At 40.1% G+C, this 15,179-nt stretch overlaps 1 protein-coding gene across 2 annotated transcripts in view; it reads left to right on the top strand.

Annotated features, from left to right (window-relative positions):
- Positions 1-15,179, top strand: part of CFAP54 (cilia and flagella associated protein 54) — a 290,383-nt gene that overhangs the window by 156,630 nt on the left and 118,574 nt on the right. For both annotated transcript variants that reach the window (XM_019446503.2, XM_053894838.1), the window contains exons 39-43: positions 1,201-1,309; positions 9,530-9,682; positions 11,674-11,868; positions 13,793-13,880; positions 14,183-14,392. In XM_019446503.2, coding sequence (XP_019302048.2) covers positions 1,201-1,309; positions 9,530-9,682; positions 11,674-11,868; positions 13,793-13,880; positions 14,183-14,392 — 755 coding nt within the window. The remainder of the gene's footprint in view (positions 1-1,200; positions 1,310-9,529; positions 9,683-11,673; positions 11,869-13,792; positions 13,881-14,182; positions 14,393-15,179) is intronic.

The following is a 15,179-nucleotide window of genomic DNA, read 5'->3' as shown; positions in this document are numbered from 1 at the left end:
TTCCCCGTTCATGCTCTGTCTCTCTCTGTCTCAAAAATAAATAAAACGTTAAAAAAAAAAACAAAACTAAAAAAAAGACGTTCCTGTCTTGGTATTCTTGTGTTTGCTGCTCCCCTGCTTGGAACATTGCTCCCCCCCCTCCAATATCCACACTGATTTTTACTCACCTTTCTCTAGTCCTTGCTAAACGTCACTTTCTGTATGAGATGAAGAAATTATGAGATATTCTGTATGAGATAAATTTATCCAGTATAAATTTATGTACCTGTTTGCTCTATTTCTGTCTACAGTGTTTATAAGTCTTCAATATACTCTATAATGTACTTCTTTGTTTATTGGATTTCTACTTCCTCTAGAATAAGTTCCATAAAGTAGGAACTTTGGTTTACTTTGTTCACTGTATTATCCTTGAGCTTAGAGTAGTGACTGACACATAATATTTATTCAATGAAGCTGGGAGAGGGGAAGGACTAGGTCAAATAGGGCCTTAATAGGCCATGGGAAGGAATTTGCATTTTATTAGACTGTTTGTGTCTCATTGTACACACACCTACAAGGGACAATCTACATCAGACTGAGATGTACACACACCTACAGCATCTACATCAGACTGAGATTCAAGGAGGTCTGTATTTTGAGAAATAGGTTAGTTCAAGGAGTAGGAATGGAGAAACAGGGAGAAGAGGTTCTTAGGCCTTTTAAAAGAATTTCTTTTTGTCAAGTTTTTCTGATTTCCGATATTTTACAATTTTAGGACTTAAGTATCTGTTAGAAAATAAATTTTTAAAATATTACAGAGGAAGTTAGTTCTGAAAAACTTCACCAGGGAAGTTTAAATTGCATTAATTATGGGTAGGGTGAAAAACTCAGCCACTGGAAAAGCAGCCTATATTTTAGATATGTTCTAACTTGCATAATGGAAGATATATTTAGACTTGTGGATTTATAGAATATCAGAAAATCGTATTTTAATTTCTCTACATAATTTGCCTAAAGCTCTTCCAGCTGTGCTGTACAAAAGAAATATAAAGCGGTATGTAGCAGCTTTTTTCCCTGAAGGTTCTCATGATCAAATGCTACTCTGCTAGTTTTTATTTGTAGCATCCTTTTGTACTTTTTTTTTTGACAACTGAAAAATAAGTAAGCTAACTTTTTAGCTATAGATACCTGTCTAAGTAATATTTGTTTTCCTTTTTTAAGATAACCTGCCGAAATTTCATTGGGAAGCAGCTCAAGATTAATCCTCCAACAAGTGAAGAGAAAGATACAGGAAGCTGCACAGATTTCTTTAAAAAGCTTATCTATTCAGGTTGGAACCATTTTAGTTTGAAGCTTTTTTTTAAACCAAGGTTTGCTGTTGTGTTCTGCATGTCAGATCCTCCATAATTAAAATGTTTTCCAATTCTCTTTCACAGGTTTATTGGACTGAAAATAACCCATTTGATATTTACCATCTTCTGTTGTTATAAATGTCATATAAGGGGAATTAAAACATATGTTTTGATTAGTTTAATCTGTAAGTTGAAGAAGGGAAAGGAGAGAAGGGGAAAGGAAAATTATTTGAAAAATAAGCATGGAAAAAACTGTTTTGCACATTTCCCCTGTTTTTATCTCACTTGGGAACTTTTCAAATTGACCTTTTACTATTTTCTTTCAAGCTGTGCCTTGACTTCCGTAATAACTCCCATAATCAATATAGATTGTTCTGTTGGCTATATCCTGGTCAAGTTGTAAGTCTTTTCGCTAGAGCACATGAGAAGATGAGGAGACATCATGGCTCCTTTGCTCTTAGCTGAGAAGCCCTCTTGGAATATTTGGTCAGTGCAGCCTGTAGGAGAGGCAATAGAAAAAAGATGAATATGGAGATAATGCCTTCTCACAATTGCACTTTTCATGTGTCTCTGTTTCTGGTATAGGAAAGGAATGCAACTCTTCCCTTTGACATGTTAGGATTCTTTCATTTATCTATTGATTTTATGTATTTATGTCTGTATGTATATAATCATTCATTCATTTAGTGCATCAGTTAGGTGGCCATTCAGTCATTCAGCAAACATTTACTGAGTGTCTACTGTGTGGTAAGTCCTGTACTAGGTCCTGAGATTACAAAGAGACTAAAGATTGAGTGAGGCTAAAGATTTATTACACTGGAATTTACAACCCATTGAAAGAGACTGATAAATAAGCCAGAGATTATAGTATCAGGTGATAAGATCTGTCATATTATGACTACCCCTGCTGCTTCTGCTGTAAGCAACAGTAAACAGCATCGCTGTGCATGTAGGTTAGTGGAGCTAACGTGAAAAGGAAAAGGCAAAAACTGAGGTTAGGGAGGTTGGCAGGAGGGTCTTAGAAGGCAGGATAAAGAGATTCAGATTTACCTAGAGAGCTGAGTGGGGCTAGTTAAAAGGATTTAAAGAAGGAAATAAATGATCATTTTTGTGCTTTTGACAGAACCTCAGGCAGCAGTGTGGGGAATCAATTGAAAGCATGCCACATGGAAGCAGAGGAGTGGGTACGCCTAACTTGTGTAAAAGGCGTAATGAAGTCTTGGACTCAGGCAGCGAGAATAGAGGAGTAGACAGATATGGGAGAAAGGCTGAAGAAGTCCACAGGACTGTTTCTATACTGGTTAGCCGTAGAAGGGAGGGGTCCAAGATGCCTTGGTTTCTGGCTTGGGTGGCTAGATAGATATCATGTCTTCACACTACAGGGAAAGTGAAGGGAAGAGCAGGTGAGAGAAAGCTACTTTGAAATTACTGAGTTTGAGGTGCCAGGATGATAACTGAGTAGAACTATCTAGTATATGCTTAGATAGACTGGTCAGGCCCTCAGCAGATTTGTATTTTAATCATCAATATAGTGGTGGCAGTTGAAATCAGGGGCTTGTATGAGGTCACTCAAGGAGAGTTATGTGGAGTATAGACCTGAAGATGGCTTCACTTTGGAAGTTGAGTCATCCAGAACAGGCCATGCTATACAGTAGTAATAAACAATCCCCAAATCTTATTGCTTTCCCACAAGGGAAAGTCCATTTTATTGCTCATGCCACTGTGTTCAAAGGGGTTGAGTACTGAGCTGCTTCTCATCATAGGTTGATAGAATCTCCATCTTGACACAAGCTTCCATGATTGTTTCCAAGGCAGGAAGGATAACGCTAATTTACCCTCTAGAGGAGCCATACTGAGAGGATGGGCAGAATGGAAGGAGAGAATGGGCCCAAACACAGGAATGTTTATAGATGGTAAGGGCAGAAGTTGAAGGTGTTCTCATTGGGTTCTGAAGATTTTCTTAATAAAGCAAGGGGTTGAGGGCATAGCCAAGGTTGCTAGGGTGGGAGATTTCAGGAGGAATGTGAAAGAGTGGCCTGGACCCTGAGGGAAATAAAAAGAAGACAGAAGGGCTTCAGAGCAGTGTGGAGGCTCCAGTTGAGTGAATTGATAACCACAAACTTGTGGGTTTTCTAGTGATAAATCAAATTATCCTCTCATACTCATTAAATAATGGAGTTCTAATCAGGTTGTGATTTGTCCTGAGTATATGTTCTTCTTTTTTTTTTTTTTCTTAATGTTTATTTTTATTTGAGAGAGAGAAAGAGACAGAGTGAGTCCCAGCGGGGGAGGGGCAGAGAGAGAGAGAGAGAGACACACACACACACACACACACACACAGAATCTGAAGTAGGCTCCAGGGTCTGAGCTGTCAGCACAGAGCCTGACACGGGGCTTGAACCCACGAGCTGTGAGATCATGACCCAAGCCAAAGTCGGATACTGAACTGACTGAGCCACCCAGGCGCCCCTATGTCTTCTTTTCTTGATCATACCTGTCAAACCTCTGGAGATCCCTCAATTTGGGATCTATAACTCAGAATGTGATTTATATTATCCCTTCCGTCCTGAAAAGAATGGGCAACAAATGTGAGGAAATGTGTCAAAAATGCTTATTATCAAAAATGATGATTAACACCTAAGGGCTAAGAAAAACATGCCTACCAAAATTCTAGACCTGTGTGGCCAGTAGGTCTTATTGATGATGGATTCAATATGTCAGAAAAGCACTTTGCCTACTTGTTGTTAAACTTACATTTGGAAAGGCAAGATGGTGGGTAGTGGAACAGAAAGGAAGGAAGGTAAAGTCAGGCTACCATGATTATTTGGGTTAATTCTCAGTGGTGGTGGAGGTATAGTCCATTTGAGCAATGACTACAGCAGGAATATAATCTAAAAAATATTGTAATGGCAGTAATAATGAATTGGGCCAGGCACTATATTTAGCACATGATAACCATTAGCTTTTTAAGTTTTTGTAATCTTAAGAGATAGATATTATTATGCTTACATTACAGATGAGAAAGTTAAATGTTACTAGTAAGTTAGGAACTACGATTCAAACCTTAGTCTGTCTAATTGCTCAGCCCATACGCGTTCCACTAAACTACCTGGCCTGTTCACCATTTGTCTCCTCTCAGATTAGTCTCTCCTCTAAAGTGATAGCACTCAAAAAAGTTTTGCCATATATCAGTGGTCATGGGGAGACAGATACTTTATCCTGACTTATTGTAGTAGTATGGTAGTTTTTAGATGATCCTGCATACTAATTATAAGTTTTACATTGACCCATTATCATTAAAATCTTGACATCAGAGTTATAGCTCTTTATAACACTCTAGGACCTTTGTGACTAGGAGCATATTTTGGCCCACACTTTTGGGCTTATTTGACCAATTTTTAGGATGGTGATTTTTTTTTCAGTGTACTGAACTTAGATCATTTTAACACATTTATAAGCATGATGGGTCTTATGTATGTCCTCATAACACGTTTGCAATACTTTTGAAAGACCAAGTATACTCTTGATGGTTTCCACACCAGATTGCTGCTTTAGAACATCATAGATTTTCTTTTGGCATAACAGCATTGGGTGGTAATGCTTGATACATTTAATTCTTCAGAACAGATATTGTAATGCTCCAGTGCCTACAAACATTTGGTGTTCTCATTATTTAACAGCATTCTATTCTCCCTCTAACTATTTAATAATGCATATGTAATTTGGTATAGTCTCTGTAGGATGTAAAGAAGTGAGAAAACCTCACTTTATAGATTATTTTTTGTATGGATGAGTAACTTGCCTGCTTGTTAAGCTTCACAGGGGAGATGACTCTGTGAATATGCCTTTTATTGTAGCTGTTTTTGCATTCTGTCTAGGATCTGTTTCTTGAGTTTTGACCTTATTGGTATTTAAGTTATCTCTGATAGGGTTCTTCAGTCTTCAGGTATGTTGGAACTTTCAACCCTTTGGCAGGTGTGTTTTATTACAGCCTCTGGGCATTTGGACTGATAAGATCATATGTGTAGAAAGCAGCTCAATCTTATATCACTCCCAGGGGTTCTTCCTTGGTGAACCTATTTCTCAGGAGTCATTGGTGCTTCAGTTTTAATGAGTACATCAGTACAATAAGAGACACAGCAATTCTTTTTTTTTTTTCCCTCCGTCCTCTTCCTCTCCTCTTCTTCCTTTTCTCCTCCTTCTCGTTCTTACCCACCCTCCTCCTCTTTCTCACCCTCCTCCTCTCATTCTCCTTCTTTTTCTTCTAACCTATTTCAAACTGTTGAGGTTATTAGTGCCTTTGAAATAGTTTCTTGAGTTATTCATGGAAGTCTTCAGAGAGGAACTCCCACTTGAGACGGGGAAGTATGGACAAGCCTCCGAAGCTAATGATGTGTCTTCATTGCTTTCACTAGTTATTGCATGTTAATAGCACAGAAACACCAGCAGAATCCTAGTTAGAGCACAGGAAAAAAGGTCTTCTAGGGCTTGAAAAAAAAGAAAAAAACAACAACAAACTGAAATGTAGTTTAGGAAAAAAAAGACAAGGAGGAATGATTTATAAGCAGATATTTGATAAAAAGTGGAAGGATGATTTTATTGAGGTCTCACATTTTAAAGATTGCAAACATCTCCTGTTCCTCCTGTCCTTCTGATTGTCCCAGATAGCAGATGCCTTTGCGAATTTTTATTCCAGAATGAAAGCTCCATGAGAGCAAGGCATGTGTTTGTTTTGTTCACTTGTATCTCTTCCATGACTGGCAGAGTGCCTACTACTGGTAAGTGCTCAATATATATTTTAAAAATATATGACTAACAGACAATATGTAGCTGCCGTCTATTGAATGCTTACTCCCTTCCAGGCACTATGCTAGACACTTGACACAGGTTAAAACAGTAATACTCAGAGGTAAATATTATCATCCCAATTTTAACAGAGATTGAAAAGTAAGGCCTAGAGTAGATAACTGTCTTAAAATAATATTACATGAAAGCTTCCAGCTTCTACCTTTTGCTTTACTTTCTTAACTTCTTTCCTGGAAGGAAGCTCTTCCCCTTTCAGTCTTTAAGGAGAAAAAGATAAAAGCCAAGCTCATGAATTCTTGTAGGAAAAACACAGAACAGGAACCTTATAATCTTTAGGGCGTTATGTGTAAGAGTGGGGGTCGGAGGCATGCCTTGTCTGGATCATGCAGGACTGTGCGTGGGTAGAGGAATGGGGAACTGAGGGAAAAAAATGGTGGGCGCAGGACAAAGTGGACAAGAGGGTGAAATTGGTAGGGTAGAAGAGAGCTCCTGGGGAGTTAATAAGAGCTTCTGTCACCTAAGTGTTAGATTCTCTTCAATGTGTGGTAGGCAAGAAGAGTGAACTTCCTGGGGGGACAAGTGGTTCTCTCAAGGTGGCCATGTGCTGGGTTTGACCAGAACCTCCAGGATTTCTAGACATTTCCATCTACTTTGTCATATATTGAAAGATGTCTCTATGACCATAGAACGTAACTGTGCTACTATTTCCATCAGGACCTTCCTGGGCTCACAAGGACCCCAGGCTTCTTCTCTCATTAACTTTTCTTAGGCTTATTTATGTTCTAGTCTCAAAGGTTTCTGTAGTCAAATTAGCAGCCCTCAAATCTGGGTCATTGCCAGTTACACAAGATTTGATGCCCCCTGGCAAACTATCTGGAAGAGGCACTGAATTTGAAGAGTGGTTGTCTCTCATGTCTTCTAAGGGCTTAAAACAAGTTGATGCCCTCAAGTTTACTTTTCCTCCTTTGTAAAGTGTGAGTAATAGCTATCTCTACTAATTTGTAAGGTGTTATGAGAATCAACTGAGATTAAGATCCATATAAGTGATTATTAATAAAGTTAATACCAGCCATTTAGCTTTGAAAATATTTATCAAGCACATATCACACAACAGGCACTGTTCTAGGTCTGGGTTGATAACAGCAGACAAAATGGACAAAAATCTCTGCCCTCATGGAACTTGCATTCTCATGGCAGGAGACAATCAATAAACAAACAAAACACATCAGTAGATGATGAATGCAGTGGAGAAAAAAGAAATGTGGAGATTGGGATCACCAGTTCAAATAGGGTGATCAAGGAAGGCCTCCTGAGAAATTAACAGTTAAGCAATAACCTTAAGGAGCTGAGGATGCAAGCCATGGGGATATCTGAGGGAAGAATGTTCTCGACCAATGTGAACCACTGGTAGGGGTTTGCAGAAAATCCCTTTGTATTGGTTTAATTTTTTTCCAGTGAGGCAGGAAGCAAGGTCATTGACCTGGAAAGGACAGGGAAGAGGTAATTCCTAACTTTTTTCTTTGCCACATAGCCAATTGACCACTCTTCTGTCACTTCTAACATTGGAATGTTCCCTGTGTCCCTCCCTCATTTCCATTGCTACCATCTTAGTTGAATTCAAATCACAATATCTGTGGTGTAGCTTCAGTCCCTCAGCTGCCAGCCTTAATCTTTCTTCTCCTTCTCCTTCTCCTTCTCCTTCTCCTTCTCCTTCTCCTACTCCTTCCCCTTCCCCTTCCCCTTCCCCTTCCCCTTCCCCTTCCCCTTCCCCTTCCCCTTCCCCTTCCCCTTCCCCTTCTCCTTCTCCTTCTTCTTACAGTACTGTAGGTATTTTTATTGAAAAATGTCCATCCTTAGGAAGGCCAGGCTGGCACTGGAATGGTGGCAGCAACAGGCCGGGCCCCGGGAGGTGATATTCCACAGCCTGGTGGCTTTGGTTTATTAGCAGCAGCCACCAGGCAGGCTGCCACCCTCCTCTTTCTATTACAATCTGCTAACTCTTCCTAAAATACCAGTCTCTTTTTGTTTGTCCTGCTCAAGACCCTTCCTGTACTCCTTAATAGAAAGGATGAAGGCGACTTACAGAGGGAGGGCTTCAGGACTCCAGAAAACCCCTCCTTGTTCAGCAGGACTGGCCATGTCATCTCACCGCGCCCTGACTTGCCATCCTAACTCCTGCTTCCATACCTATCCTTGCACAGACCAGTTCTGTGACCCAGGAGAAACCACCGGACTTTCTGTGCTTTATTTCCCTCCTCTGTAAAATAAGGATATCATGGTATGTACCTGTTAGGGTTGTTTTTAGGATTTGATGAATCTATCAGAGTAAATCATATAGAATAGTTCCTGGTATAGTATAAGTAAATGCTCAATCGACCTCAGCTATTCTTATTCTAACTACCTCAACCCCCTTGCCTCCTTCTTCCTAATCAAATCTTTGCTCTCCTTTAAGACACAACTGACATATCTTCTCTTGCACGAAGTCTTTCTTGCACATCCTCTCCTCCCTATGCTGATCTCTCTTCTCTTTCCCTCGTTTTGGCACATAACCAAGAACTCCCTGTAAATATGAGTCTAATACTCTGGGGTCAGAATGCTTCATCTCTTCAGCTAATCTGTGAACTCTCAAGGGCAAAGGTAATACCTCTTAGCCTCCTGTGGCCCCATTGCCTTGCAAGTTGCTGTACTATCAAGTCCTCAGATTTTACAGGGGCCATTCACCTGTTCAACTTGTTGAAGAACTAAATTCCTTTGTTATTTTATCAGAAGCGTGTATTCCTTCTTTCCTGTGTGCCCGTTTCACAGTGTATGGCTGAAAATCTGCAGCCTGATTCCTGACACCGTCACTTCTTCTCCGGGGACCTCGTGGCAACTCTCCGCTCTTTGTGGCCATTTTTCAGTGCTGTTTTTAGTTCCACTCCCTTTTATGGCCTCATCTTCCTTTCCTCTGCACCCTCCAATATTAGAAACCTGTCTTTCCCTTCTCTTAAGAGAGCACTTACCCATCCAAGCTTCTTTGTTTCCTCCTTTCGTCTCTTTCCCAAGGCACCTCTGCTTTGAAGAGGCTGCTGAAAAGGAGTAGATTATTTCATCTTTTATGATCAGCAAAAGAAAAAGTAGGAGGCTTCATAAGGAAAATTGGCAAGATCTAAAGTTATTTGCATTTCATAGGAATCACAAGTTTTCTAAGTTTTTTTTTTCTTTTTTTAAAGAACTTTCAAATATACCACAAAAATTTGATCTGAACGTTGAAACACCTGCTGCAGACCTGGGGGCTTTGAATTTAGCAGCTTTAGTTTGGGACCAAGACATTCTCTGAATTAGAAAGTCTTTTGCTACTAGTTGGCTTGCTGCAGCATTTCATCCCCTGGTATTCTTCTCTTTCCTTTCAGAATATAGCCACGCCAAAGAGCTCATCTGTGTGCCCGTGGACGTGACAGACACTTTGCGATGTTTTAGACAGACTTTGGAAAAATCCAAATATGATAGCAGATCAATCCGACACAGCAGAAAATTGCTTTCGTTATTCCTTGCACAGACACAAGGTAAAATCCTTGCTCTATACCCCTTGCTTTTTATTGAAGGGAGAACACTACCCTGTGGCTCTACCAGATTCTGCCATAGACCCCTCCTTTCCCCCACTTACATGCCCACTCCCTGCTGCCCCTCACTTTCTTCCTCTTGTCTAGTGGATCACATCTTCTCCCTCACAGTTGATTCCTAACCAAAGACTGTTTCACTCATCTGCTTTCATGCTTTCTGTGAAACTGGCATACTCCTTTGAGTAGATGCAAGAAGAGTATTCGTTAATTTTTTGATATGGTACATCTATGTTCTTATCCTTCTCTTTGCAAGTATGGTGCTATAGTCATTTAAAATTTTTTTTCATAAGTAGATGAATTGATTCATACTGACTTAACTAGAACTCTACCAAAACCCTACTTTATCAGTGTCAAGGAAATAGATGCATTTTAACATAAGCATCAATAAGGTTTCTTATTAATACCATAGATTTTGATCTTAGAGATTTCTTTCAGCTCAAAACAAGATATTCACTATCATTGGTCACGTCATATTTATTTGTTTCTTGCCTCCTCAACATGTATTGATTTGTGAGCCCAATCAAAGCAGGGCTTTGAGTGGTTAATTGGTAACTCCAGAGGGGAAGAATGTACTCAAATTTAGGTGGGGAAAAATCTTGACTTATGTATGTTTGGGTTATTAAAAATGTGTTAAAGGGGCGCCTGGGTGGCTCAGTCGGTTGAGCGTCCGACTTCAGCTCAGGTCACGATCTCACGGTCTGTGAGTTCGAGCCCGGCGTCAGGCTCTGGGCTGATGGCCTGGAGCCTGGAGCCTGCTTCCGATTCTGTGTCTCCCTCTCTCTCTGCTCCTCCCCCGTTCATGCTCTGTCTCTCTCTGTCTCAAAAATAAATAAACGTTAAAAAAAAAAATTAAAAAAAATGTGTTAAAAATACTAATACATGTTTACAATCCTTGCTGTTTAAATTTATTGGAATAATAAAAATAAACTTCAAGAATAAACTTAAATTAATAATCTTAAAATAACTATATTTTAAAGTTATTAAAACTAGATTCAAATGTATACCTAACATGCTAATATTTACTGAACTGATCTTTCAGAAATTTGACCAATTTTATTTTTTTTACAATCACTGACAGAAGTTTTACTTATGTGTGTATATATGTGTGTATGTATTTTTTGTTGTTGCCCCTACTTCCCCCCCAAAAAGCACTTGCCATAGCACGTACCCACAGGTTTTGGTTGTATTGTCTATAGACTCATATTAAATCAGCTCTCCATATCATGTCTCAATTTCTTTCAATTATGGCATATATTAATAATGGCTAAGGGCATGAATAAAAACAAGCAAATACAATTCCTCAGAGTGGATTAGACCTGTTCACCCTGAACCTCACCTGCTATTAATTCTCAGCAGTTTATCCCAGTCCTCGGGCTGCAGACTTCAAACTTCACATCGGCTTCTCTTTCTCTGCAGCTTTCGACTACTTCCCCTAGAATAGTTTTCCTTTTTTTCCTGTGTGTTCTCTGATCTTATAAAGAGACTGATTCTTTTCCATTTTCCCCCCTTAGGCCAGAACTAACTATGTGTTCCTTCTATCCCAGAGGTCTCTACCCCAGAGGCAAACTAACATCTTACTGTCAGAAGCCCTTAAAAAAAAGGCAAACCCAAACCATGTAACTTCCACCAATCCCCACGAGAAGCAAAGCATTATCTCAACATCACTTTCTGGCACACTGCCCCTCCGTAGTGTTCTTTACGAAATAACATGAGCAGAGAGCCTGCCCACACATACCTGGGCTCCTCAGAAATGATACCAGATGCTAAATTTAAGGAAACGATGTCCCTCAAACTGCAAAGAAGTCTCACATATATGCAGAATTTTTCCTTTTCTTTCCCTGTCCATTTCCTCTACCTTTCCCCTCCACATCACTTTCCCTTCTTTCTCCTTTTTGAATTTCTTTAAAAATGTTTTTTTTTTCCCATGACTTTAGGAGATAAAGGAGGAATAAACAATGAGAAATTTACCACTGGAAAGGTGGAGTTTTGCCTGGGGACAGAAGAGATGCATATGCCAACACCCCCTGACCTCTCTCAGGAACACTTTAGAGTTTTCAGTTCAGTGGAAAAAAGTAAACTTCCCTATTCACAACTCGGACTCGTAATTTCCTCTTATTATGAAACTATTGGTAAGATTAGTGTGATCTTCTGCATTAATGTTGAGATTGTATCTGGGCCTGAAATGCTACCTTTAGAAGTCAGATAAGAGAGGGGCACCTGGGTGGCTCAGTTGGTTAGGCTTCCGACTTTGGCTCAGGTCATGATCTCATAGCTCGTGATTCCGAGCCCTGCGACAGGCTCTGTGCTGACCGCTCAGAGCCTGGAGCCTGCTTTGGATTCTGTGTCTGGCTCTCTCTCTCTGCCCTCCCTTGCTCATGCTATGTCTTTCTCTGTCTCTCAAAAATAAATAAACATTAAAAAAATTTTTTTTAAGTCAGATGAGAGAGCTTGAATATAGAATCTTGTAGGCAGTGATGGGGCAGTGTCTTCCAGCTCCTCCCCTTCCTCACTTTCCCCCCCTGGCTGTCACCATGGTGAGATGCAAGGTCACTCTTCTGCTGATCCTCCTTTGACTGAATCTGCGAACCGCTTTTTGGAATGTGACCACTGTTGTGTTTTGTTGCTCTGCCCTAGCTGATCACACTTTCTTTGTCTTTCTGCTTGGTTTGGCTTTGCTACAAATTCATCAGTGTATACGCAGTGCATGTTGTAGACCCAACGTCCCTCCCTCCCCTTTTTATAACAGACATTTAGTAATTCCCCCTTTACTCCCTGGAATGAAATGTATATTTAATATAATCTTTCTACACATGTTATTTAAAACAATAAATATGAAGCTCTAAATATAAAATAAAGGGTACACAATGTTATTTTATAATAAAAGAATCTATTTGTGGCACTTAGGTGCTCAAGCACTAGAAAGTATAATGAAGCAATCAGGTGTTCATATCCTGTGTTGTTGAATCGCCATGAATGTTATAGCTACAAATGCAGATTGATACCAGTTTATTGTATTGGTGATGCAAGTACTGTCAGCACTGTTAATTTTGGTGACAGTGGTTTTCTAAAATGGCAAATAAATGTAGGTAAAACAAAGCACTACAGTGAGTGGTTGCATTTCTGGGAAATTCAGAGCATTCTGAAAACATACAAAAATGACCTATTTATGTGTAAAATGCAGTTAGAAGTTAGACTCAGACAATTTATATGTAGGTTTCTCACCTTTTTTCTTAATTGTGGGGGAAAACTTCTGTGCATTACAGGCAATCCAGTGTCTCTGTTCTTCACCTATGAAATGCCGGGAGATGCCCCATTGTGACAACTAACAACCTTCCTCAGATTTCTAAAACACCCTGTAGGAGACAGCACTGCCTTCATTAAAAACCACTGCCACGTTGGTTGGGTTTTGTTTTGTTTTGTTCTGTTTTGTTTTTGCTAGACATCTCTGAATTTCATTGGAGATTTATGCATTTATCAGAAACCACTCCCCCACCCTGTCCAAATTCAGATGCTATTAAAGATGTGCTTTTTTTTTTGCACTTGGGTAAAGGGAAAAATCTGATATGCTGTGATCTTGTCACATCCCTCCGTAAAAACAAAGCCTTCAAGGCTTCCCATCTGCTATGGAATAGCATCCACATTTTTCCACCAGGCATCTAGACGCCTCCATATAACCCTACCACTATCTCCTTCTTCACACTCCCAAGGAAACCATAGTCCAGCCACCCACATCATTTCCATATACACCCCGCCCTTTCTCTCTTGCACGCCTCTTCTGAATTTCTCTTTTCCACCATTTCCACCTGCCTGACTCTTATTCTGCTTTCTCCATGGTTCCTATCTCTTAGATCCAGTCTCTCACTCCACTATGTAAATAGAATATCATTTGCTCTCTTTCAGTATATGGATCACAAGACATGTGAAGGCAGTATTAGCTTGCAGTTTGCTTATCTCCACAGTTAAGGAATGATGCAGCTTAGAATATTCTTGAGACTGTAAGGAAGAGATTTCCTAGGAACTGACATTTGTTCTTTTGCTTGATTAAAAATACAGATGTTCTCCAAGCCTGCAATAAAAGAAGTCTTAAAGTTCAGGCACTGCATGAACTGGGAAGCCTTCTCATCTTTGCTGAAAAGAAAAGGTAGATTTCTGGGAGCCAGTAGAACAAGGGAAAACTTGGGTTGTTTGTTTGAAAACATTTATAATTATTGTGAAAATATACTGTTTTTCATGAATTTTAGTTCTTTGATTATATCCCATTGCTACATTTTATTCTTCAAATGCTACCTGAGAGAAAAAGTTATGAGCATAAATGGTATAGATTCATTCTCTAACATTTTAATTAAAATGCTTCTTCAGTGCATTTGCTTTCTCTTTTGGAAGCTAGATTTAATGACATAGATCTCAGAAAACATATTGCTTGATGCTCTGTTTCTCTTCTAGGGCTGCTTTTAAATGTTGGTGCCAAGCTCTTGATGGCATATTCAGGAAACAAGATGTGCTGCATACATGGAAAGAGTTTGGTAGCTCGCTCACCAATGCTACCAATAGCTATTTACCTCCAGGTTCCAAAGATTATAGTGAGGAATTTCTGTCAAATGTTGGCATTTGGGGATGTTTGCAAGGAGCGGTCATATCAGCAAAGATAGCTCAGTGAGTGTCACAATGGGGCGAGCTTCCTTTGGTGGGGTGCCTACCTGTCCATGTAGAGCACCATGCCTCAGACGCATGGGATACGTGGACAGCTATGTCCATACCATACAAAGCTATACACTTTCCTTGTTTGTGATGTGTATTATCTATGGCCATCTCTTCTTCCTATAACCCCCTCCCCCACAGTGTGGGCATCACATGGACACAGATCTTTGCTTGTTCACCAGGGTATCCTGAGTGTCTGGCATGGAGTTGCCATTTAATAACTACTTGTGGAACAAATGACTGAGCAAGTGACCAGTTGGTATGGGACCAAGACTAACAGTGTGGAGGCAGGCCAACTTGGGCCTAATTCAAGAGCCCCGTCCTAAATCTGGGGTCCTTGGCTGGCTCCTCATTCTCTCAGAGCCTCAGTGTTCTCATCTACGAACTGGTGGCAAGAATTATGTGACACACCATATTAGTTTGCTAGTGTTGCCATAATGAAGGACCAGTTTGTGGGGAAGTTATTGTCTCATAGTTTTGGAGGCTTGGATTCTTACGTTAGGATGTTGGCAGGGTTGGCTTCTTCTGAGGCCTCTCTCCCTGCTTGTAGCTGGCGGTCTTCTCACGGTGTCCTTACATCACCCTCCCTCTATGCATGTCTGTATCCTAATCTCCTCTTCTTACAAGGACATCAGTCATGCTGGATTAGGGCCCACCTTAATGACCTCGTCATAACCTACTTACCCCCTTTAAAGGCCCTATCTCCAAGGACAGTCACATTCTGAGGTTATTGGGGGTTAGG

The sequence above is a fragment of the Panthera pardus genome, unplaced genomic scaffold, assembly GCF_024362965.1.
Source record: "Panthera pardus isolate Hobbes unplaced genomic scaffold, ASM2436296v1 HiC_scaffold_6, whole genome shotgun sequence".
NCBI lineage: Eukaryota > Metazoa > Chordata > Mammalia > Carnivora > Felidae > Panthera > Panthera pardus.
This window is presented reverse-complemented; position numbering and strand designations above follow the sequence as displayed.